The sequence below is a fragment of the Populus trichocarpa genome, chromosome 7 (genome assembly GCF_000002775.5).
Source record: "Populus trichocarpa isolate Nisqually-1 chromosome 7, P.trichocarpa_v4.1, whole genome shotgun sequence".
Taxonomy (NCBI): domain Eukaryota; kingdom Viridiplantae; phylum Streptophyta; class Magnoliopsida; order Malpighiales; family Salicaceae; genus Populus; species Populus trichocarpa.
In genome coordinates, this window is record NC_037291.2 from 11,937,732 (window position 1) to 11,963,671 (window position 25,940).

General features: G+C 34.1%; 2 protein-coding genes across 2 annotated transcripts; one reads left to right on the forward strand and one right to left on the reverse strand.

Annotated features, from left to right (window-relative positions):
- Positions 1-337: 337 nt before the first annotated feature.
- Positions 338-3,229, forward strand: LOC7456908 (transcription factor MYB53). Its single transcript, XM_024605267.2, has 3 exons — positions 338-1,918; positions 2,007-2,136; positions 2,241-3,229. Exons 1-3 carry the CDS (start codon positions 1,786-1,788, stop codon positions 3,001-3,003), a joined length of 1,026 nt encoding a protein of 341 aa, XP_024461035.1. The 5' UTR covers positions 338-1,785; the 3' UTR covers positions 3,004-3,229.
- A 6,664-nt stretch (positions 3,230-9,893) lies between these two features.
- On the reverse strand, positions 9,894-13,682 carry LOC7490206 (protein HEAT STRESS TOLERANT DWD 1). Its single transcript, XM_024604931.2, has 12 exons — positions 13,490-13,682; positions 13,197-13,354; positions 12,911-12,989; positions 12,359-12,553; positions 12,147-12,245; positions 11,756-11,924; positions 11,539-11,645; positions 11,309-11,448; positions 11,129-11,210; positions 10,692-10,810; positions 10,445-10,562; positions 9,894-10,355 (listed from the first exon to the last, which is right to left on the reverse strand). The coding sequence occupies exons 1-12, from the start codon at positions 13,535-13,537 to the stop codon at positions 10,224-10,226; spliced, it is 1,446 nt and encodes a 481-aa protein (XP_024460699.1). The 5' UTR covers positions 13,538-13,682; the 3' UTR covers positions 9,894-10,223.
- Positions 13,683-25,940: the final 12,258 nt, after the last annotated feature.

The window sequence follows — 25,940 nt, forward strand, 5'->3', positions numbered from 1 at the left end:
TTCTGTGTGATGTATGAGTGAAGGTCGTTTGGATAGCTATGAGGCCTCAAAAAGCAGCGCATGCAAAGAACCCAGTAGCATATACTAGATCGAGTGGAGCATTTATCAACAAAAATTGCAAAATGCTTAAACCATCTGACACTGTAAATGGGAGGCATAAACATGAATCTTGATGTGGAGAGGGATGTTGACACTAAAGGGCAACTATTTTGTCGGTTGTTTTTGTTTTCAAGACTAAATTAGACTAGGAAAATAATTTTCCTTATTTTTTTTTCTATTTAAATTAGTATTTTCAATTTAATTAAGATTTACTAATCAATATATTTTTTGTTTTTTATCGTATTTAAAAAACTAGACATTTTTTAGAGGAGAATGATAAATTATATATTGACTTTCAAAAAGTATACTTGAGTTTTCTATATAATTAAGGAATATAACCTCGAGAACCCTAGTTTTTTTACTCTAGAGTTTAGAACCACCTGTAAAATTACTTTGGGGACTGATCAGTAACCCTATCCAAGCTATATATGGCTGCCAGTGAAGGGATAGAAAATTTGAAGGTGGCCCTAGCTAGTGACGTGATGTTATTTCACGTGATCTTCTATTGGGAGAAAAAAAGTAGGAAATTACTTGGAAAAAGAAGAAGAAGCAACATAATGAGAATTCTATTAGTCGTAACTAACGTAATTGTTGCTCAATGTGGTAATTATGACAGTAAAGAACGTATTGTGATTGTCATGTTAAGTTTGCTCCTATTTGCTAATTAATTAACGGGCACTTATAAAAAGTTGAAAAATGCGTAAGCTGGCCAGGAATTTCAGAAACTGGTGAGGCCCCATCTTCATTCACTGATAATAAAAACATTATGTTAACATGATTCACAGTAATTTAGAGATCGCTGGCATGGCGATGCACTGGGTGACGAAGGAGGCAGCTTAATTTGTTGCGTGCATGGAATGAGCTTCTATACTCTGACCATCGAAGACGTGCCATCTGTTCCCTGATGCTGACCTCTTTCTTAGTTTTAGGACTTCTGCATTAGTTTGTTTTTGACCATCATTAGTCATTCGATATTTGGATCTCAAATTTGCCCTCGGCATTTTGAAGTATAACAATTATAGAACTAGCCTACCTTGGCCCTTGGGGGACAACCTAGCTAGCTAGCTACACTCTTTAGATATATCGGCCAGAATTAATATATTCGTGTGGCAGAGCTTAGTGATGAAAATGTCACTAGCTAGGAGAATATGTGAATTCTTGGAAAATATATATGTATTCGATAGGCTTCCTGATCTCTGCAATATTGAAATGGAAGACAGGCTTTTTCATGCCTCTCAATGTATAGAAAATCTGCACCAGGGATATATATACTTCTGAAGTTCAGCTGATATTGAGGTTTGAGGCCAGTCGCGGATGGAATAGTGGAATCCAAAAACATTGTGCCCTACCACGAGCTAGCTGTCTTGATTACCGAAACATATTTTAATAGTTGGCTGCTTAAAATATTATGGCCGATTGATTAATTAAGAGTAATTAATCACCTTAGAGGGAGGAGACGGAGAGGGCATAGCTGACATTTCAAGAATAAAAAGGTCATTGTTGTTTTGCTTAGCAAATGGGAAGCTACCACATCAGCCTGCTTCTTTTTCTGGGCTCTATTATATCAGGGTGGCATGAAACATGGAACGCATATAAATAGCAAGCCTGCAGTTAATGGTTGGATCATAGGGAGCCTAATCTTAAGGTGAAAAACATAGGATACAGTACTGTCTTATACTCTTGAAAATGGGCAGGTCTCCTTGCTGTGACGAGAGTGGCCTCAAGAAAGGTCCCTGGACCTCTGAAGAAGATCAAAAACTTGTCAAATATATCCAAAAACATGGCCATGGAAGCTGGAGAGCCCTCCCTAAACTTTCTGGTATGTATTTTATTTATCTTTCTGTAAATATAGCACAGCTCCATCCCCGTCTCTCACTCTGTCTCTAACAAGGAGTTTATTTTTGCAGGTCTTAATAGATGTGGAAAGAGTTGCAGGTTAAGGTGGACAAACTATTTAAGGCCAGATATCAAAAGAGGGAAATTTTCTCAAGAAGAAGAACAAACAATTCTAAATCTCCATTCCGTCCTTGGCAACAAGTAACTAGTTAAACATTCACCTTTCTTTTTCGCCGCATCTTATTTACTGGATTATTCATGTTATTTGTACTTATTTCCATATTCTTCTACTTGTTGCTTTGAAGATGGTCTGCAATTGCAAGCCACCTACCGGGTCGGACCGATAATGAAATCAAGAATTTCTGGAACACCCACCTGAAGAAAAAGCTCATTCAAATGGGTTTTGATCCCATGACTCACAGGCCTCGCACCGATATCTTCTCAAGCTTACCTCATCTTATAGCCCTAGCTAACCTGAAGGAGCTCATAGATCACCATTCATTGGAAGAACATGCTCTGAGACTACAAACAGAAGCTGCACAAATGGCAAAACTTCAATATTTGCAATACCTCCTTCAACCTCAACCTCCTGCAGCTTCTAATACTGCAACAAGCTCAAACAACCTAAACAATATCGGTACTCTTAGTGACATCGAAGCCTTTAATCTCTTGAATTCACTTGCTTCACTCAAGGATAGCCCAGTGTCAAGTTTATCCCAGTTGGATTTACCGGCTTCCTCTCTTCAAGGGATCAATGATATTTCAATCCCCTTCTCCCATTTGCCGGACTTACAAATCCCTTGCAACTATCAAACACCACCAACCAAGGGCATGGCTCAAGCTCCTGAGTTAACAGTGTTTAGTCAAGGAGAGAACTCGCCCATTTCTCCATTTCAGTTTCCTTCATCTTCAACTCCATTTCCTCCTTCTGCAGTTCCACCTGTAACACAGATATCTAGCATGGTCAACAACTTGGGAGATGCCTCTAGTACTTCAAGCTATGGAGAAGAAGTTCCTTCAGTTTGGCATGACCTCCTTGAAGACCCTATGTTTCATGATATTGCTTAGCTTAAATTTTCATATATGTGAAAAAGGTTTGGAGTTTCACCACCACTTCACTGTGTAATAACACAACATATATACACTGTTTGTAGCTGTACGTATGTATACTTTAGGACATTGCACTCATCATGGTAGATAGATTTACATGCATGTTTTATAATTTAAGCAGAGGCTTTCATCATGGAGTGTTACCAACCATTTATATGCAATTGAGAGACTGATTTTACTGAGAGATCTCATCTGATTTAATTGCCATTTTTTTCCAGTAAACAAGTTTCTATAGCTTTCACAAAGCTAGCTAACATCTAGCAATAATGTTGCATGAATGACCAGTGATCTTCATGGCAGGTAGGTCATGAAAATTAATTATTTCTTGCATCTATAGTAATATTAATTAAAGAATAATTACTTAAAATACTAGATTCTACATTGCTTTGTCTTATCAAATAGCGAAGATGTTTTCCTCTGTGTCCTGAAACGTGTTGACATATCTATTACATATGCATCAAATTAATAATTGCCTTGAACTTCTCTTCTTTCTCATTTTAGAAAACTCTTGGAATCTTAGAAGAAGCATTCACATAAAACATTGTATAAATAAAACATGTTATACCAAAATCCTCAGCTCTCCATTTCTCATATTTGTGCGTTGTATTTTGTAAGTAATTGACAGAAGTCTGAAGAAAATAACAGAAAACCTAGAAAACAATTACTTTTTTATTATTAAGGAAAGAGACCCTATATATGTAAACACCTTATATAAAAATAGTTATTATGTGTAGTAAATTTCATCATTGTATTGTATACAATCCTAAAGGTATAAATATAAAGAGATGGTTTCCCTTATAAACGACCATCACAATTATACAAAAAACTATCTCAATCTTAACTTGATATCGTAGCAACAAATCGTCCAGCAGCTCTCTCAAATATCTTAACTGTTGTATATAATATATAAAAGTTGCAGCCCATTAATCTGTAGAGCTTCACTGATCAGAAGTCGTGATGTTCACACATGAGAAAAAGTTTTTTGATCTGCAGTTTTCTTTGGTAATTAATGTTTCTTAAATATATTTAGATCAGATAATTGACCAAACCTTTTGATCTGCCCTAGCCAACCACTCTAAAGGAAGTGGATGCAAAAACTCCATGTCGATCACTATCTTGTTCCTCTTTAAAATGGTTTTTTTTTTGTTATATATATATATATATATCAGTGGAAGATACTGCTTGAGATTTTGTGTTCATAAAAATTTTCTTAAGAGAGAGAGATAGAGAGTTGACAAAAGCTTCTATGTCAAATAAATGACGTACAACTATCCTTCAATGATAAGGAGGGACCCCAGGTAGTTGGGGAACATAAAAGGCTTGGTGCTACGACTAATCTAACCCATGAAACCATGCGTGTTTTTCAGCTTTCAAAATCTTGCCTGGATAACCTCACCCTTTGATGGTTGTTGCTTGCTTTACAGAGTATTGTTAAAAGTCATGTTTTGATCCTTTTATGGAGAGGTAGATATTGAAGCACGCACTACTGCCATTAATGGAGGCTCATGTATGGACATTCCTATCCCAGATAATTGATAAAATTAGAAGAAGACACACTTGTAGTTTAATTGATAAAAAATATCAGGATATATGCTTGTAATTATCGATTCTCTCAAACTTTTGTGACAATGGCGTGTTTAAAGCCCACTTTTCTACATTGCATGGCGTGTTTAAGAGATTAAATTGTTCTAAGTGCTGATCTTAAGGTTTAAATTCAGAACCTCCCTCACTACTGGGAAAAAAGTTCTTGAAAGAAGCTTTATAACTCTAAGAGTGCATCTCTCTCTTCTTGGATGATCCATTTAAACTAAACCATATAGATAAATTGGCATTCATATCAATATTGATGATATTTCATTTATGTTTTCATGTGTTATATCTATTTTCTTAAAGGATCCAGCTAACTAGTGCCCTTGGGTTTACGTTAAGCATCATTTAAAACTCATAATCATCTATGCTTTCCTATTGCATAAAAGAATTTGTTTTAAACACCAAAATCAATTTCTATACAAAAATGGCTCATATAATATATTTAATTGATATAATTAAATTTCTTCTGAATATTGAGTTTTCATTTGTTTAAGCATAAGTGCATTTATATAATGCTTAATTGTGCCAAGGAAAATGGCAGGATATGTAATCCCTTTACATATTATCATGAACTCTCTGGAGTCGGATAAAAGAATTTACCTTTACTAGTAAGATCTTTAACATGGTTTATCAATTAATTATTATTATAATCCTTTCATTTCTTCTTTCTAAAGAGTTATTATCATCAATACCTTCAATTTGGATAATTTAGCAATATTCAAAAATAACATAAATAGATTTCACCTAATAGTTTAAGCGTTTGGGTTGAATTGGTTCTTTAACATGGTATCAGAGCTTTGATGACCAAGCGGTCACGAGTTTAAATCTCACCATTCTCATTTATTTGATAAAAATTAAGCACAAGGTAATGTAGGTCTATGCAAGTTTCAAGTTAAAGAACTTTCACTTGAAAGAGTGTGTTAAAGAATAATATATATATTATAACTTGAAATCTCACCTAACAACTTAAGTTTCGAGGTTAAATTGATTCTTTGATAAACAACAAGATATGATTTCACTAAAAAGTTGAGCAAAAAAGTTTTATTTTGGTGTTTTTTTTTTTTTTTGGAATTTGTACAAACAATCATTTGAAGTAATTTAATCTCATGATTCAATCCAATTCCACTAATCTTTCTAATTAAGACAAAATTACCACATGGAAAAACATATATAAACCATTTATCTATCAATAATTCTATTAGTTAGTAAAGAGTATCATAGATCGATGGGAATTCTTCTATAGCTGACACAAAATATAGGAATTGTAGCTAGGATCAATGTGGGGTCTCTATATAATTGGCAGAATTCAAGCAAGTTTCATCTTGCAAGTTTTCTTAAGAAACAAATATTGGACACATAATCGAACGGCATGGAGTCCGAGCATCTCAATGACCGTGGTCGTGATCAAGTCGAGACTAGCTGTACCAGTGTAGTCGGCTGAGACAGAGCATGAATTCACGGATACATTGATCTGTGTTCAGCTTGTCTGGACGCCTCTACGATGCTGTTTTCGGGGGTCAACTTCTAGGTTACCATTCCTTGTATCTTCCTACACTCAAAGATATAACGAAAAGTTCTATGACTTGTGATGTCGTTTTGATGGATAGGTTGATCTACTCTAAGAAAAACGGTTTAACGGAAGAGTAAAGTATTAGTAATCTACAACATGTGTAAAGACAAAAGACTAACATGCTAATTTAAATAATTTTGTTTTGATTAAATAAAAAAATATATAATTAGTTGAGTATATTCGATATTTTAAAACTCTAAATCCTCCTATTTCTCTAATGAGTAGGTGGACTTAATTTCTTCCTTTTCTAACAAGGGATTGACTGTAATGCATCCTATACTTAACAGACCCGTCAACTTCCCTAATCAAGACAAAAAAAAAAATTAGGAGACTTAGAGGCCTCTCTCTCAGTAGGTGTTTCATTAAATTTTAATTTTTTTATTATTATTAGGTCGTTTTAAAATATCAAAAATGATTTTTAAAAAATTATAAAGTATTATTTTAATATATTTCCGAGTAAAAAAACACTTTAAAACACGACCAATATATATATATATATATATATATATATATATATATAGATATATATATATATATATCACACTATTAAACATTGTATTAATGCCGTATTAATTGTATAAATAGGAATCGATGAGTGGCACTTTTATATGGATCGTACGTGAGACGTTTTGAGCAGGTTAAACTTCGAGCTGTTGTGGAAAATAGTAATGGAAACTGATTAAAGTCAATGTAGCCGTATTTGATGTGAGAAAAATCATAAACAGATCGATGATGTAGATGTGTATTAATAATTAGTTTGTTCACAAAAGTCACAGCTAAAAAACAATCCGAGAGATATACCACTTTCTATGGTTGAATGATGAAGTCCGAGGACTTGTATAATCAATTAGCACAGCATATTTTTCTCTTTATTTTACCAAAAATGAGTAGTGTACGATTTTTTTCTCTTTTTTTCCTTCTACGATCGACTAGCTAGCTAGGGCTATTATTGTATCTATTTATGCATCATTTGAGATTTATTTTTATTTTTCAAAATGATTTTTAAGTGTGTGTGCGTCTTTCATGTCAATCATTTTCAAATATAAATGTGACGGGAAGAATAATTACAGGTAATATATTTTATAATTTATAATATATGGTAATAATTCAGTTGCTCTTGTACGTATTCATATTCAGTCAAGTACAAGTTGTTTTCTAAGATGAACAACCCTAGCTCCGAATCATCGTGTTACATTTTTTTGGTTTGTAGTGGAAGTTTTTGGGCCATTTGGCCCTACTGGAAGTCCAAGTACATGTAAATCTCGAGCAAAAGTCCGCAGTCGTACATGGCCTCCATTGAATTGTTTGCCCTAGCTGTGCTTGAAATAGAACATATCACATGAACATGCACTTAGCAGGCAGTCAATCTCATGGAGTTAGTAATCTTGTCTTATTATAAAGAAAACATTAAATCTTGAGGGCGAGGTTAAGAGATTTCAAATGGATAGATAGCAGTAGAAGCCTTCTTGTTAACCACTTTACCTATGGGCTTCGTATGAAGACTTCAATAGACCTAGAAAATATGTAGTTCTTGACTAAAGAAAGATCGTGATAAGAACAGGATTACATAGCTAGAATTGGAGAGCTATTAATGGTTATCTTTATATGTATATCCTGAGACTTGTACACTAAATATTAGCATAATTCAAAAGGGCTAATGATTTTATACATATATATTCCAAGACTTCTAAGCTAAATTTGGTCAAAAAGAAGAGGAGCGAATGGAAATCATCATGATTGCAATTTGAATTCATGCTAATGACTTTGATTAGTAGCATTAGGAAGTCTCACACTCCTGATCATGGAGGATTAGAGAAATAAAAAGAGCGAGAGAGTTCACTCAAAGGTGAAGAAACCATGCATGGGCAGCTTCGTTTTCAAAGATTTGGTAGTGCGAGTGAGATCATGGCGCTCACAATATTCTCTGAGTAATATATATATATACACCATTGAATATTCCCAATCCGCAATATCTTGTAATCTTTGCTCCAGAGCTACCACGTCTGCTATCAAGTTTCTAGAATAGAGGTGTGCGTAGGAAATGATACTTTCAGAGAAGGCCTGGGACCGAAAGAATTGATGTTGAAGTCGAGAGTTTTTCAAGACTTTTGAACTTCTTCTTACGTTACTCAAGCTCCAAGATACACTAAAGTCCATCTAGAACAGTGAATGGTGACGCCAAAATTAAACCCAACATGTCGAGCACTGATAATATATGATCGCCTGGTATTGTGCCAAATGATCATACTAAAAATGAAAATGTGCATTGCTTAATTAAGCATTAATTTGTGGCTAGCCGGAAAAATAAGAAAATTCCAGCATGGGACATCTGAATTAAACATGGTGCTTAACTAAATAATGCTCATAGTTCTTGTCAAAGAATCAATTCAATCCAATAATTTAAATTGTGTTATGTGAGATCTTAAGATATATTAAGCATATCTCAATATTGATATAAAACATATATATGTATAATACAATCATTTTATCATTTAATATATATATTAACCATTTTATTTTTTTATTGAATAATAAATAATAGTAGATAATGAGTACCCATGTAGATACTCGAAACCCGATGAATAGCTTATGAATTTAATGAATAATAAATAAAATATAAAAACAAAAACTCCCGACCTGATAACATGTTATTATCTCACTTTTTTTTTGTTTTGGAATTGTGTTAGTGATTACGGTTTAAAGTGTTTTTCGCTTAAAAATATATTAAAATGATATTTTTTCATTTAAAAAAAATTATTTTTAAGATTAACACATCAAAATAATATGAAAATATATATAAAAAATTAAAATTTAAAAAAATATGGTTTCAATTGCATTTCTAAACAGTTACGCCCCTTGCAGTGGCTTGCCTAGCAACTTATTGGGGTTCGATTGAAGGGCTTAAAAATATCGGCCGTTAATATTGAAACCCATTAATAATAGGCATCGGCCCATAGCTCTTTCGGTGAAAATTGAAATCCCGCTGGTTACTTCAACAGTATAGTTGAATTGAGATTTTTCAAATTTAAACATTAATATTAAATTTCATAATAATACCAAAAAGTTTATGAAAATCTAAATATTGTTTTTTAACATTCAGATTTTTTTTATCCAAGCAGCTGCCAGAGCTCGTTAAATAATCTGGTTATCCACCAATGTTATTTCCCTGACTGCCTCCTGTCCTGTCTATTATAATGATAACAACATTGCGAAAATCATCATGGATATTCCCTGCTAATTCAGCCGCACACTTCAAAGACCAGCCCAAACACAAGCCAGTGAAGCTAATGGTGCAACAGTTCAATCTAAGTTTCGGAATTAATGGATTAATAGTCTAACTTCCAACATGGGTTCATCTGCAATCCACCGGAAAAGAGAAGACGTAGACATCAAGCTGGAATGGTTATTAGGGCTTCCGTTTATAGAGGTGTCGAAAGTGAAAGCTCCGTTATGCGCACAGAAATAAACACAGTTGAATGTACAGAGAAAACCAGTGTACTTCGCCTATTTGGGATCTTCCGATCTAGCCATGAAATATTATTCATTTAGTGCTGATCGGAAGATGCCTCCTTGGCTGCCTGACAATGTTCTTTCCAATTTTAAATAGCAAGGTAATTCCGATTAAATCAAGAATTGTTGAGATATTAGTTTATTACTGCTTGCTTCATCAAAAATGAACTTAAAAGACTGAAAAATATATGATGACTCCTTTCTTTAATTTGGTTTTGGGAAACAAATACCGTTCGTGGGAATTACTAGATGACGCAGTTATTCTTTCCCACGCTAGTAAAGTGAAACTCACCCACAACTTAATAAGAAATAAATAAAACACAAAATTGAAGCCACTTGCATTTTGAAGAAACCTTTAACGTTAGCAACTAAAATTTGTCCTTAAAAGGTGCAAGGAAAGCACATTGAGAGGGGAAAGAAGTAGGAGACAAACCACTCTCTGTGACATCCATGCCATTCAAACACAAGCTGTTCGTCCAACTCAGATTTCTTTTGACAAAATTTACTTTCAAGCACCTTCAGAGGGAAGAGTACTCTGTATGTTTGAAGGCATCAAGATGTTAAAGCCATCTGAGGCAGTAGACACGATCATCCCCGAAATCTGTGCATGCCAATGAAGTTCTTTCAAGTCTTTTTGTCCCTGTTCATGGTATAAAAACAAGTCAAGGGTCTGAACTGGCAGCATTTTGGATTAATATCCTGGCATGAGGGGAGTTTCACAAAACATACCTGGTGAACAAACAAAAGTTGAGGGGGCAGATCTGCTGGGGCATTTACTTGCTCTTTTGTTTTAGCTTTGAACTCTGCTTCCTCTTCCTCATCCTTTTCCAGAGAAAGATCCCATATTCTAGTAATTTAAAGGAAATAAAAGAATCAGTTTCTGGATAAAAGAGCCAAAAAGCATTGATGTTAGGATTGGTCATCCTATTTACTCGTTTTCCATCTGTTGCTCTGTGCGTGGAGTATTATTACTTACGTTAATTGATTGTCAGATGATGACACTGCCAATGTGGAGGCTTCATGTGGACTCCACTCAATGGATGTGATAGGGCGTTTATGGTAATCAAAATGTGCCACTAAAGATTTATCCTCTTCCTGCCACCATAAAACATATGCTGATAAGATTACAACTAGAGAAATCTAAAAAGAAAATGGCATATGAAAGAACAAAACCCTAAAACCATTAGAAAACTGATAGCAAATGGCATACATGAAAAAACAAAACACTAATACTAGGAAAGTTCCTAATAATGGAGATTGACCAAAGATGTCAGATCTGGAACACTTGAAAAACTAACGGAAATTGAGAGCACCTAAGCAGAACAAATATTATTTCATGGTCTGAAAATGTGCTATGAGAACTCAAATTCTTTAAACAAAATGATGTAACAGCATAAAGTACACACAACATACCGATTTTGGTGATAACAATCTAAGATCACGAATAGAAAATGTTCCATCATCACTTCCAGATGCCAACATGACACTAGCCAGCCTATCACAATTAATGCACATGGTAGATCAGTAATATTAAAGAAAATCAGAAGGGTGCTGCTATGGACAATGAGTGGGGTATCTTAATGATTCAAACACCTGTTCCATGAGAGCACGTTCACATCTGCATTATGTGCCTTGAAAGAAATAGCTGGTGACTTCCCCAGACGCGCATCCCATATTGCAATATGCCCGTCCACAGAACAAGAGGCAAACACATGATCTTCTGTAGGACTCCACTGCATAAATTAAAGTTGGAACCAGAATGTTTACAAGATTGAAAAGTTCAGAGGTGTAAGTTTTATTGGATTTAGAAGTAAATCGCGTACTTGTATATCTTCTACGCTCGCAGTATGTCCAGTAAATGGAGTAGCATCAACATTCCATGTTGCACCAGATGTGGGCTCCCATAAGTGAATACAGCTCTTGCAATCACCTTCATACATTCAAAAGATTTTGAGAGCATTAGAACACTTTACATAATATGCAGCAGAGCATTAAAGATCCTTGAGTGAGAGACTACTGAATAAAAGAAAGTCACGGTACCAGTTACCAGCCTTCCAGTGACACGAGGACTCCAATCTATAGCATAGCCTTCATCTTTATGCCCTTTGAAGTTAAATAATGGAGCTTGATTAAAAACTGAAGAACCTCCCCGGGGAACTTCTGTTTCTGACTCTGCCAAAGCATTCAGATGAGTGCTGAAGTTCCATATCTGCATAAAAGGTTGTGATTTAGAACATATGAGAGAGGAGCCAGAAGCCCAGAATCTAAATTTTATCACTAATCTGATATGTTCACAACTCCACTATCACCATTCTATGACATGTTAAGTTCAGAATTGATAATCAAACAAGCCTTTGAGATGGGAATACAGAAACAAGAAAGATTGAGAATCTTGAAGAACTTCTTTACATGGTAAGCATAGAAGTCTAACCTGTACATAACCAGCATCTGACCAAGAAGCACATATATGGGGATTTTGTATCATTGCACGAATACGATTAACACATCCACTATGAGCAACCTTGCGCAACTGTGAAAGAAAAATCCAAAAATGAAAATGCATCCTGAAAAGGGATAAAAAAACAAAGAGAGAGACCATGATTTGACGAGACAAATAACAAACACAGAGGTGCAAGATGTTACCTGCAAAACTGGTGCTGCAGATCCCCCCTCTTCTTCATCTTCACTATCTTCATCACTATCACTATCATTATCACTATTGTCTGCATCCATGTCAGAGTCACCGGCTGTAGCTTTAGTGGGCACCAATTCACGTCTTTTTCCAGAAACATTAGATATTTTAAATATTCCAATTGAGTTCCAATCAGGATTCTCTGCCTGCATCAATGATATTAACACTAAATACATAAATACAATTAAAGCATAAAATAAAAGGTCAGAAAAACACAATAATTTTCCCAATTTATGCCTCTCAGAAACAACATTCGCCAAATAAATCTTTTAAAGTTTTCTCCTTTTCATTCAATTACTATAATTCCTAAAGTTTGCCCCCTTATATAACTTTCTCTCTTATTTATAATTGTTGATAGTACCTATATGTAAGCAAAAGTTCACTAGTTTACTAAGTAACACAACCTTCAGTTCAAACATAAACAGAAACAAATCCTTCAGGTTAAAAATAAATCATTTTTATACAATGATTATGCATAACAGATAAAAAAATGTATTTATCACCTGAGTCCCAGCAACAAAGTACACAGAGTGTGGAAAATCAGTCCGAAGCAAACCAAGTGAATCACGTACAACATCAAAACTGCAAAAGCAAATCAATCACTTAACTCATAAGAATAAACATAAAAAAATCTTAAATTAATTCACTCTAAAAATTTTCTATCTTTTCTTGTTAGCCCAGTACTACCTACTCTTCAAGTTCATGTATTTTCTTTTCAAACTTTAATTACATATACAACTCGTTACAATCAAGCCTACTTTCAACAACTAAAGAAAGATTTGGATTAACCTTAAGCAGGGCCAGCCAATGTGAAAGGCGTGAAGAGAATTGTAAGCGGTGGGGTCACACTCAAGTTCTTCACCTTCTTCAAGGTTGTCAACTCCGGGTTGCCAAACCTTCGTTGGCATGGATGGTATTGATGAAGAAGAAGAAGACCCATCTCCTTTCTGTGAGTAATTTAAGTAAAATATATTAGCAAAACAGGAAAAGACAAGAGAATTTTGTTGAGCATGAGAAAAATAAAAGGAATCCCAGTTCAAAGAATGAATGAATTGACTGTTAAAAAAAAAATTGATGCAAACCTTGATCTTTCTCTTTGCCTTCTTTGGATTTTTTATGCTGCGAACCATTTCCCTTTTTCAGGATGTTTTTCCAAGATGTGCTGATTATTTGTGACACGATGGAGAGGGGGTTGGGGTTGGGGTTGGGGTTGGGGTTGGGAAGCTACTAGGGTTTTACGGTCTACTAGTTTCTTTCTTCCCTTTTCTTTCAAGTGGTGGTGCTAGGTTTAACAACTAAATTATGGTAGAAGTTCGTTTTAAAATATTTTTTTGTCTCAAATGTTTTTTTTTAAGGTTTAGATATACTTATGTTTAAAATTAAAATAAAATCTAAAAAAATATTATTTTAATATATTATTAATTTAAAAACACTTTTATATAAATAACATGTACAATATTAATAAATGCACACTTAATGATACAATATAGTACTGTTACCTTTTTATAAATTAAATTAAAATTATTAAATTAAAAAAAATAAGCCTCATGTCATTTTAATTGTGGACTATCTAAAAATACATTGTGGACACCAATTTTTTTTTCTTTGCGTTTTACATTATTTATTTCAATGCCTCAATTTTTTTATTTTTTTTTACTTTATACTTTGATAGCTCATTGTTTGTTTAAGTATGAGAAATTGTTAAGGTTTATTTTTAAATAGTTATTACGCTGTCAAAAAAAATTATTATCATTGATTTTGTATCAAGTTTAGGACCTACAAAGGAAAAAAAAAACAAAAATGACCACGATGGAGAATCAGCAAAAAATGAGGAAAAACCTAATTTTTTTAAAATATATATATATATATATTATTTGTCCAAAAAATGCAGTTTGTCCAATGCCATTTTGCTATTTTTTGCCTTGGGCTTTGGCAAATATCATTTTCAGTCCTTGTAGTTTCTCAATTTATCATTTTAGTACAGACTTAATTTTCATCATTTTTTTGCTACTATGAGTGTGTTTGGTACTGCGGTAGTTGTTGTGGTTTGAAAAAAGTAGTTTTATAAAAAGTGCTTTTAGTTGAGGTTGTTTTGAAAAAATAAGTGTTTGGTTAAAACTGTGGTTGAAATTGAGGTTGAAGAAAAAATAGTTTAATGTGTTTGGTTAAGAATGGTTTTAAAATTAAGGTTATAAAATAATTTTAAAAAATATATATTAATATTGATGGTTTTATATATATATATATATATTGGCAAAATATTATTGTTTTAGAAGTATGATTACATAACAAAATGAATAATCCTTGTACATTAATAAAAGTTTTTCATTGTCCTATTAAACTATTTGCAATTTCATCTCGTACAAAATCTATATGTAAAGGCCACTGTGATCCTTGAATAGCTGAGCGAGGTATAATATCAGATAAAAAGTCATCTGAAATGAAATTGGAATTGCGATCATACTCGGAAAAAACCTCATCATCTTGCAATCGCCTTCTAATATAGTTATGTAGTGTCATTAATGCAACTACAATTTAATTATGGTTTTTTAAAAAATAAATTTTAAAAATATGTATTTGATTAAAAATATTATACAATAGATTTTTATATATAAAATAAACAAATAAAAACAGGTCTATAAACATGTTCTAGTTTTTGCAAAATTAAAGTTTAAATGCAATTATATGCGAATTGAAAAAAAAAAGAAATTTTTTAGGTGGACAAAAACAGAAGGTATGATAATACTTTGGTAGTGTATCCAGCTTTTGGTCAACTAGCGTAAAGAGAAAGGACGACCCCTTCGAGAATTACTGCCTCCATGCTTACACAAAAAACAACATCATCTCAATAGGCAACGAACTCTCTTTCTCTTATGTTTGTTATGACAGACCGATCCTAGTTTCTCAAGGATCAAGAGAGACACTAAGGTGTAGGACCCACCATAGAAGGATTTTCAGCATGATGGCCCTCGACACATCAGACTACCTGGTCCAACGGCCATTGTAAACCTTGAGTGCTTGAGTGTCTGTTCGTCAATCTTCATCCAGATCAAGTTTAACAGAGGAGAGGGGAACAGAGCTGTTAGCTCGAGCAAGGAAAGTTTTTGGTTATAATAAAAAAAGCGTCGGTGAGAGGGGAACACGGAGTGAAAAGCAGGTGGGAGTTGCTTTTCACAAGCTGAGGTCTAACCTCAGTTTTTGCGTGGGGCCCATGCCAAATAAAAGTGTGGTTTGAGATTACCAAACATCAAAGTCCTGCGTTTATTGTAAAACGCAGCCGCAATCGCAGTGCCCAACGAGCACTATGTTTTGCTAAGGGAGATAAGAAGTTGATGTATTATGGTAAGGTGAGCGAAAATCATTAGGTGGCCACATTTTAGCCATAAAAAAAAATCATTCTTGATGTCAATATATCTCATTCAACGAATAAAGTTTCTTTAAGTTGATCGTAAGTGCGAAAATATTTTTTTCCGTTACTTGAATTTGTGTTTCTAACAAGTTTAGAGATGTTTTGAGTTTATATATTGTTTTATTGACATCATAAGTTATTAAGTGTTTTAGGTTAAAATTATATATATATATATATATATATATATATATATATATATATATATATATATATATAATGTTTTGAAGAGATTATTCTAATTTATCTATAGTTTTTTTATATTTAATATAAATATACTATATTTGCATGGTGTCTTTATAAAAAAATAACTTTTAGAATAAAAAAAATAAAAAAAATATAAATTAAAAGAAGATGTTGGGATTAAATATTTGCAAACTTATATGTCTTTTACTTTTATAAAAAAATATTAGCCTTTTATTTTAGCATTCGATTACAATTAAAAACTCTTTCTTAATTTGTTGGTTCATATATTTTAAAATTTATTTCATTCGGCATAAATTTAGAGAATCTACTCAAATTCATCATCACTAAAGCTCTTATGAGCGAGGTCTATAACTACTCTTTATTAGAACGATTTGTATACTCTTCTTGACAGTACTCTCCCAATGTAAAACAAGTGATGAAAAATCACATTCGAGTAGAAGAAATGAGCATGACCAAACAAGAACACCTTCGTTTCTAGTAATAAAAAACAGAATCTCCTAGATATCATTAATCTCCTAGTTGCCCTAAGGCATCCGAAAGGAACACTAGGGGATCCATTTGCACCACCTAACTTTCTCTAAGCTTTTAGCAACACCTCTGACTACCACGCATGCTGAGGTATTAGTTGATATCAAAGAAAAAGACTTCATACAATAACCACATCCAATGAAGAGTTGCGTGAACATAAGAAACTCCAACAATTTTCTTTTCTTTCACCACAATCATAGTCATGATACTAAATAACGGCATGCCTTAAAAAAAAAGAGATAGATTGATTTCTGAAGGTCACCTCTAACAATTTATTAAGAAAGAAATGTAACTCAAACAATTAGGAAAATATCTCAACCAAACATTACCCGAGATCAAATAATCTCTAGAATTTGCATCTCCACTTGTGAAAATATTTTGAACTTTAGATTATTTCATTCTCATTATCCAACTCGCAAAGTTTAACGAACTTACTCGAGTTTACAATTGTTTTATTTTTTTAAGCTTTTTTTTATGTTGAATGATATTTTTTACTTCATCCTTATACATATGAATTATTGGAATTGACCATCATTATATTTTTTTTAATATGTTTTTTATGAGGTTGGCTCGACCTTACAATCTATGTTACGAGTTTGTCATGTTAGCTTGGGCTGACTTAGGGTAATTATTTTTGTTTTTTTTCCTTCAATTTCATCATTTGACATTGGGTTCTCTTGGAATTCATCTTTGTAATTTTTTTTCTTTTGTCTGATGTTTTTTTCTTCTGGTCATCGTTATCACCTTTTTTTTTAAGATGCAGTCAATTTATTGTGGTTGTTTTTTTCTATCATATAATTAAACAAAACCAACTTATTGTATCCAATAAGGTTTATGACTTGAATTGTAGGGTTTTTTTTCCTTCTTTGAAACACATTAGCATTACCTGAAACATCATATTTTTTCACTATAAAAAACCTAACTCGGCCCTAACGAAGCGTACATTACCTATCTAGTTACTCTCTCTTTATTATATCCAAGAAAATTAAAGGGTAAATGATTTAGTTTTTTGTAATAGCTAAGCATTTGCACCCTGTAAATATCGTATTCTTACTTTAATCTTTTCCAACTTTAACTTACGATGAAAACTTGAAATTCCTCACTACACCCCTACACATGCGCGACATTGTGTGTGTATGTACACACATGCATACACACATAACTCATTAATTAAAAAACCTAATAGATCTTGGAAAACACTATTTATATAAACTTAAAGGCACTATTCACCGGAACAGTGTAATGACTGTCTTGGCATCCCATAAAATAATCATTGAATTAGCTATTGGGGGTAATGAGGTCTTTTCATAAGGTCCATTAGTCATCATTAGATTAATCAAGGACAAATAATTCTTTTTACATTTTAAAAACACAGTGAAATGACTAAATTAGTCTTGAAAACACAAAATTTAAAATTGGCATCCAAGGGTTTTTTGTATTTCCATTATGGTTTTGTTGTTGTTATAAGGTTGGATGAAGGGAAATTTGGTATTTTAATAAATACATAATATAATTAAAAAGCTAAAAGTGGTTGGCACGTGGAACGCACACACCAACGTGTAGGAAGCATCCGCGCTTCTCGGGCGGCTTGTGTAATGCGTCTTGACGACCAAAAATGCTCTATCGTTGTGTAATTGGAATCATTATGGTGTTATCTTCCTGTTGGAGCGGTGCGTGGTGGCATTAGTAGGGCAGTTTGTTATCGGCAATGTTTTCTTTCTTTTTTCTCTTTCCTCCCTTTAAAATTCATGTTGGTCATACAAAATTCCAGAGTTATCCTTCTATTTATGAAGATTTTAAATTTGATTTGTATTCTTTTAATTTCTAATATTTGTTATTGGATATTTTGTAAAATCTTGATTTGTTTTCAAATTCATCATTCAATCTCAATTTGTGATATGTAAATTTTTCCAATGTGGTCCTTATTCTTTTAATTTTATTTAGTTTTTTTGTTAAAATTATTTTTCTCTGCAATTTCACCCTTCAATTAAAAAATTTATATTTTTTCTCTAATTTATTTTTTTATTTCAATTGTTGTTACCTATTTTGGATCCCCACACAAAAAAAATAGAAAATACAAAAAGTCAAAAAAATAATAGCAGTGAGAAGAGGATGTTGGGGTGCCCAGAAAATGGTCAAAAATTGGTTGAGAAGGTTAAAAAATACAAAGATTGAAATTTAACAATATATTTTTTACTAATGAGAGCTCTGTTAACAAAGAATATTCAATTTAAGAAAGAAAAGTCCAAAATCAGATATTTATGGACTTAATTAAATTTTATTGAAGGTTTAATTGAATTTATGGAGGGTTTCATTGCAAGAAAAATTGATTTTTGTGTCAATTTAGGCTTTAATTGGAAGAAATTAAAGTTCAGGGTCAAATTATAATTTTTAAGAGTTGATTTGGTCAAATTAGGGGCTTAATTGCATAAATATTAAAGTTTGATGGTCATTTAGGGGCTTAATTGAAGAAATCTAAAACCAATGACCAAACTGGAAAAGACGCGTAAATAGAGGGATTGAAATTGACTGAATCAGGAGCTAAATTGAAAAGGTTGGAAGTTTATTGATCAATTAAGGGTCAAAATGCATAAATTCAAAACCACTGACCAAAGTGAAAAAAGCGGCCAACTTCAAGGCTGACATTTGAATTTGGTAGGGATACAATTAAATTAATTCTTAAAATCAAAATTGCAATTAAGAACTTGATTGAACAAATCAAAAATTAAGGACGGATTTGGAATTTGACACTATTTTAGCGCCGTTTTCATTTAAATAAAACAGCGTGTTTTGTTCAAAACGACATCATTTCATGTATCGTTTATAAAAAAAAGAAGAGAAAAGATGCAAATGATGTCATTTTGATGGCATTATTTGTCATCTTCTTCCTGGGAACATGCAAAGACAAAGACAGGGGAAGAAGGTTTTTCTTCCCCTCCTTTGCAACACCTATTTCACTCTCTTCCCCCCTTGCCTAAAAACCCAACACAACCCATACCCTCACATGCCCTGCCACCATGATGAAGAAAAGAGAGAGGAGTCATGCCCTGCGAGTGATTCTAGACCAACAGCACAGACACAACCTATCGCACGTGTGCGGCGTCGCGGCGATCGTCCACCCTCGCTCAATTGTGTGGGTGTGTGGAAAATATAGGGAGACAAGGAATTCTTGTCTCTTAGCGGTGGAAAAAAATAAAATGGGAGTCGCCACCTAGTATTCTGGTCACTAGGAACCCTAACTAGTCTCAGAGATCGGGTACGGAGACTGGTTGCCTACTTAAGGTAAGCTGCATTGTTTTATTGTCTGATAAAAATCTAAGGTCTTGTCATGGTTGGTCCGTCTATGGTTCAAGGAAAAGCCCTCCTCAGTAAGGAGGTTCTTATCTTATGGGGGGCAAAGCCTAACCGTTCTAATGTCTATAAAAGAAAGCTACATTTTTAATATCGGGAGTATGTTTTACGTATAAATTCAAAATCCCTGATATTAAGAAAACAAAATAATTTTTTTGGAATTTTTGAAATATTGGCCAAGTTCTCGTGACTTTAATAAACTGGTTATTAAAGCCAAAATGCATGCTAAAATATTATTATTTTTTTGAAGTTTTCTTTGTTGTATGAAAATATGATGTAATTTTTTCTTTGAGAGACTTGGCCGTATGCATGAAAACAAAACACTTTTTTTTTTTTGAAGACTTGACGAAAACCGGGTATTTTAATACCAGATTTGTATCTTTACGGTATATAAATACAAACCAATATTCAGAAAAATTTAGTAGAAAAATACGCGAAAAAAATCACAGATTTTGATGAAAATATTTTTTGGAATATTTTTTTGGACGGGCCGGAACCGGCCCAGAAATTTGGGCTTGGTCATAATTGATCTGGCCCAAAGTCCAGTTGAACAGTGGACGTGAATTATAATTCACGTCCACTGTTCACGTATAAACAGTAGAACCTGCATGGGGAAGAAGAAGAAGGAAGAAGGGAGAGGCGGGGAAAGCAGACCTGGCGGCGGCTCACGTGCTGCTGGCGGTTGCTGACCGGAGAACGGCTTGGGCGGTGGTCGGCCTTTCTTCTTCTTCTCTGCGTTTTTTTCTTCTGCTCTGTTCTCCTCTGTTTCTGTTTTTTTCCAGTGGTTCTTCTTCTCCCCGCTTCTGTCTGCTGCTTGTCCTTTCTTCTTCTATTTCTAATGGTGGCTGCTGTTGTTGGAGGAGCGATGGTGGTTCTTCTCTGCGGTGGCAGGCAGTTTCTGCTGCTGTTTTTCTGTCTGTGCAGAGGTGTCGGCTCCTTCTTCTTCAAGGGTGTTGCAGCAGGGGGAGGAAGATGGTTAGAGGTTGACGGTGGCGCTGCTGGCGGTTTCTGACCAGTGGAGTTGCTGTGGCGGTGGAGAGGAAGGAACAGCGGTGGTGCCCAAGGGATGAGGAACGGTTCTTCTTCTTCTCTGTGCAGAGACCGCAGTCTCTGTTTCTCTATATTTTCCTTCCTCTTACTTCTCCGTCTCTTCTTCTATTTTTGGACGATGATGGTGCTGTCGGGGGTGACTGGGAGGAACGGTGGAGGCGATGGTGGCTCTGGGGTGGCGCTGGTGGCAGCTATGCTGACAGCAACCGGTGGTTCTTACTCCTTTCTCTCCTTCTTTGTTTTCACTTCCAAGACTTGGCAATGGCGTTGGTGGTGGTGCTGCTGCTCTTCTTGTCCGTGTAGAGGCGCATGCTTCTTCTTGTTGTTCACGGGTGTTACAGCAAGGAGAGGAAGGTGGTGAGAGGCTGGCGGTGGCGCTGCTCCAAACGGTGGAGAGAGAGGAGCAGCTGCTGGGAACCCGAAAATCCTCCCCTGTTTCTGCTTCTTTCCCGCTTGCTTCCCTCTTTTCTCAAAAAAATCTCCCCCTCGGTTCGTTCCTCTCTTTCTCAAAAATCGCCCCCCCAATTGCTGGTTCCTCCTCTGGTATTTATAACCAGAGGAGGAGAGGATCACCTTACCCCTGCCATGGCGCAGGGTAAGGTGGGTGATGGGAGCTGCTGGCAAGGCATGGTTTCCGTCTCATTTTTCTTCCATAATGCTTGCAGGGTATGGTTGTATGGGCATGGGTCACGCGGGTTTTTTGGCAAGTGGGGTGGAGAGAGAGAGCGGGGAAAATGATTTAAACATGTGCAGTGAAGAAGAAGCTGCACAGTGCCGTTCAAAACGGCACCGTGCAGGGTTTTTTTTTTTTTGAAGAAAAGGAAAAAAAATTGGGAGTGACCCAAAAATGGGTTATGACACAACCCCTACCCTCACATGCCTTGCCACCATGATGAAGAAAAGAGAGGGGAGTCATGCCCTGCGATTGATTCTAGAGCAACAACACAGAGGTCGTCTCAGCCACCTTACCCTGTGCCATGACAAGGGCAGGGTAGCCACCTTACCCTGTGCCATGACAAGGGCAGGGTACCCTCTCCTACTACCCCTTATAAATACTAGAGGATGAAAAAAGACAGGGGAGATTATAAAGATGAGGGAACGAACAGACAAAAAAAAAAAGGAACAGAAAGAGGAACATGAGGATGAAAAAAGAAAGAGAGACGAGAAAAAAGGAACGAAAAAAAAAGGACACAACCAGAAAGAGAGAGAACGAGGGAGAAGAGGAAAAATAGGGAGGAACAATGAAAAACAAGAGGGGAGAAAAAAACAAAAAGAGAGATAACCAGGAGGAGGAAGAAAAAAAACAAAGTAAAACAGAGAGTAGAAAAAAAAAGAGAAAAGGGAAGAAACAGAAAAGAAAGAAACAAGAGGGGAGGAGAACAAACAAAAACAGGCAAGGGGAAGGAAAAACAGAGACTGGTGCTTCTACACAGGAAAGAAGAAGAAAAACGACAGCAACCACCGCCTATTACTATATAGCACCACCGTGAGTCACCATCAACGATAGCAACGACGTGACCCTCACCGCCAGGTCAACTTCCTTCCTTATTCTTCTTCTTGTTCGTCTTTACTGCCTCCAATGTTCTACAAATGAACAGTGGAGAGCTCTCTACTGTTCACTGGGTCGGACTAGAGCTGGGCCAGACAAAAATGGTTTGGACCGAGGTCTGGCCCAGTCCAAAAATAAGAAAAATACATTTGGAGCGACATCCGCCCAACATCTCTTCTGGGCCGCTGTTGGCCCAACACCTTTGGGCGACTTCGGCCCATCCTTGTCTTAGGCCGACCTCGACCCAATTTCTTTTGGGCTGATTTTGGCCCATTCAGGATGAGCTCAACCCATACATTTGGGCCAACCCATCTCATTATATATCTATAATATAATAATATTATATATTAAATAAAAAACAAAAAAAATCCACAAAAAATTAAAATCCTTCAAAAAAATTTGTGATTTTCTCGCGTGTCTTTCCACCTTTTTTGCTTAATATTGGTTTGTATTTTTATACTGTAAAGATACAAATCTGATATTAAAATACTTGATTTTCTCTAAAATGTTGAAAAAAAAATTATATAGAAAAAAAAAACAAAAATTGTTGTTTTCATGCACATGCCAAGTCTCTCAAAAATATAAAAAAAATTTCATATTACATTTTCATACAAAGCAAAATTCAAAAAAATATGTATTAGTATGCATTTTGGACTTTAATATCCAGTTTATTAAAGCCATGAGAACTAGGCCAATATTTAAAAAATTTCAAAAAAATTATTTTGTCTTCTTTTAATATCTAGGATTACAAACTTATACGTAAGACATATTTTGACATTAGAACGGTTACGTTTTTACCCGATAAGATAAGAATCTCTTTATTGAGGAGGACTTTTCTTAAACCTTAGACATACCAATAATTAGAAATACAATAACATCTTAGCATATATCAGACAATTAAACAATGCAACTTATCTTAGGTAGGGCCTATTTGGAGTGTTAATACCTTCTCTTTACGCAACAAGTTCTCATGCCCGATCTCTAAGACTAGTTAGGGTTTCTAATAACCAAAAACTAGGTGGTGACTCTCATTCCATCGTTCCACTAATAAAAGACAAGAATTCCTTGTCTACCTCATTTCCTGATTTTTCAGTTACCATAAGAGTGGACGCCTTACCGCGACGCCGCACACGTGCGACATCAATTTTGATCATCATTTTTTTAATTGTTATTTTTTTGTTTTAGATCCTTTTGTATAATTGAATTATTTTTTCAATTTCATCCTTCAATATTTGATTGGTTGGAAATTAGGCTTTGTGGTTTTTTCAAATAGGATGTTTCTAGTCTAATAACTTGGGATATGAGTTTGAAAAGTTAACACTGATTGACATTGTCTTTTTTGTTTTACTTATTTCATTTTCAGCTTTCATAATTTACATTGTTTTTAAAATAAAAACAAAATGGGCTTTGTGATATTCTTTGTTCTTATTTCTATCGGATTATCTCAATCATATGACTTGGATTGCGGGTTTGGTGGGTTAATCCAGGCTAGCTCGACCCTTATTGCCCAGGTTACAAGTTTGTCATGCTAACTCAGGTTGACTCGGGCCAAGTTTTTTTTTTTTTTTGTCTTTTTTAACCTAACTATGTCCTTTCATATTTAATTGGTTGTAAATTGACCTGCATCGTTTTTTATTTTATAGAAAAAGGATTTTTTGTCAGGTCATCATGATCAATTTTTTTAATTTGATTCATTAGTTGTTGCTGCCTATTTTTTATCATCTTATTTTACCTAATTGTGTCTATTACTCGAGTTGTGAATTTTTCTTACTTATTTAAAATGTATTTACAATACCTAAACATTATTTTTTATACGAAATAACAACAAAAATAATAATAACAACAACAACTCAACCTTGTGGCGTAGCACAAGTCCATTTATAGTACCAACTACGAGGAAGAATCATATGTATATTTAGAAGTGGAACAATTGTAGTTGGAATTTGATTAGCTAAAATAAAATAAAAGAGAATTCAAAGTATTGAACTCGTAGTTAAGAAAATTTATTCCATTCCTCCTTAGTTTTTTTAATTGAAATATTAGAACCGGTACTCAAAATAATTTATTAATTTTTTTTAAATACACGAGGTGGACTTAGAAGATGTGTCCTGAAATTTCCGAGAGAGAGAGAGAGTTCATGTTGATTTACACAATTAAATAATATTTTTATTATTGAATAAAAAATAAATAAAGTATCATTGAGAATATAAAATTCATCATAGGAGAGCTTGCATGAAGTTTCCGATAAATTAAAGAATGGAGGGTTTTCAAATAATTGACCAGGTCGGTTTTCATAAAGGAGCACCATAATTGTAAACATTGCATCTAAGTCATCCATCAAATAATATTTTATTCATATTGACAGCATGGAGGAACCTTCCACGCAATTTATATATTCAAAACCCTAGATTAACTAGTGTAGCAGTGATTTAAAAAAAAATATTTTTTAATTTAAAATATATTAAAATAATTTTTTTTATTTAAAATTTATTTTTAACAATGTAAAAAAAATATATAAAAAATTAATTTTGAATAAAAATAATTAATTTTTTAGCAAACACGTGTCAGCAACGTAGTAAAAGACCACCGTCACCGCGTTTCTGTAGCTATGGTTGCTCATGCTAATTAATTGCCTAAATTATTGTCTCTAGCTAATCCAATTAAAATCCAAGAAGTTGAGGTCCACTTATCTCAAAATAATAAGCTAAATAAATTGAAAGTGAGGTCCACTATCCCCCACCAAAAATTATAATATAATTTTTAAAATTAAAGAAGCTCTCAGACCTGGCACACTCTAAGACCTTTGTTGCGGGTTGGAATGGCTAACTTATAAAAATATTATTTAAATTTTACTTAAGTTCTAGATTGAGTTTTAGGTTATTCAAGTTTGATTAAATTAATTCATTAAATAATTTAAAAATAAATTTAACTTTGATTACTTCATTGATCAACTTATCTTATTATTGATGAGCTGGATTTGAAGGATGTTTGAGAGTATGTTAATAGTTGTTTTTTAATGTATTTTTTGTTTGGAAATGCACCAAAATAATATTTTTTATTTTTTAAAAATTATTTTTGATATTGGCACATCGATTTGAAAATACAAAAAAATTGAAAGTAAATAAAAAATAAAATAAAATTTTAATGTTTTTTAATTTTTTTAAAAAAAACACAAAAACAAACTATCTTTAGATGCACTTAATCACTTATAAAATTGTTTACAAATTAGTTTTTGCATATTCAGAATCCTCCATTGAACCGTCATGTCCACCATCACCTCTTACTAATAAAGCCTAAATTATAACCATCTAGGTGGTGACTCAGTGGTAAGAACTTAGGATCAAGAGGTTTGCTCCCTCTGTGGTCTCATGTTCGAGCCCTGTGGTTGCTTATATGATGGCTACTGGAGGCTTACATGGTCGTTAACTTCAGGACCCGTGGG

Bases quoted from the DNA above. Each gene is read 5' to 3' on its own strand.
- LOC7456908 (XM_024605267.2), top strand. From the start codon at position 1,786: ATGGGCAGGTCTCCTTGCTGTGACGAGAGTGGCCTCAAGAAAGGTCCC. The intron at 1,919-2,006 runs GTATGTATTTTA...TTATTTTTGCAG, and splicing joins AGCCCTCCCTAAACTTTCTG to GTCTTAATAGATGTGGAAAG. The intron at 2,137-2,240 runs GTAACTAGTTAA...GTTGCTTTGAAG, and splicing joins CATTCCGTCCTTGGCAACAA to ATGGTCTGCAATTGCAAGCC.
- LOC7490206 (XM_024604931.2), bottom strand. From the start codon at position 13,537: ATGGTTCGCAGCATAAAAAATCCAAAGAAGGCAAAGAGAAAGATCAAG. The intron at 12,246-12,358 runs GTAACATCTTGC...TTTCTTTCACAG, and splicing joins CTGCAGCACCAGTTTTGCAG to TTGCGCAAGGTTGCTCATAG. The intron at 10,811-11,128 runs GTATGTTGTGTG...TTATGGTGGCAG, and splicing joins GATTGTTATCACCAAAATCG to GAAGAGGATAAATCTTTAGT.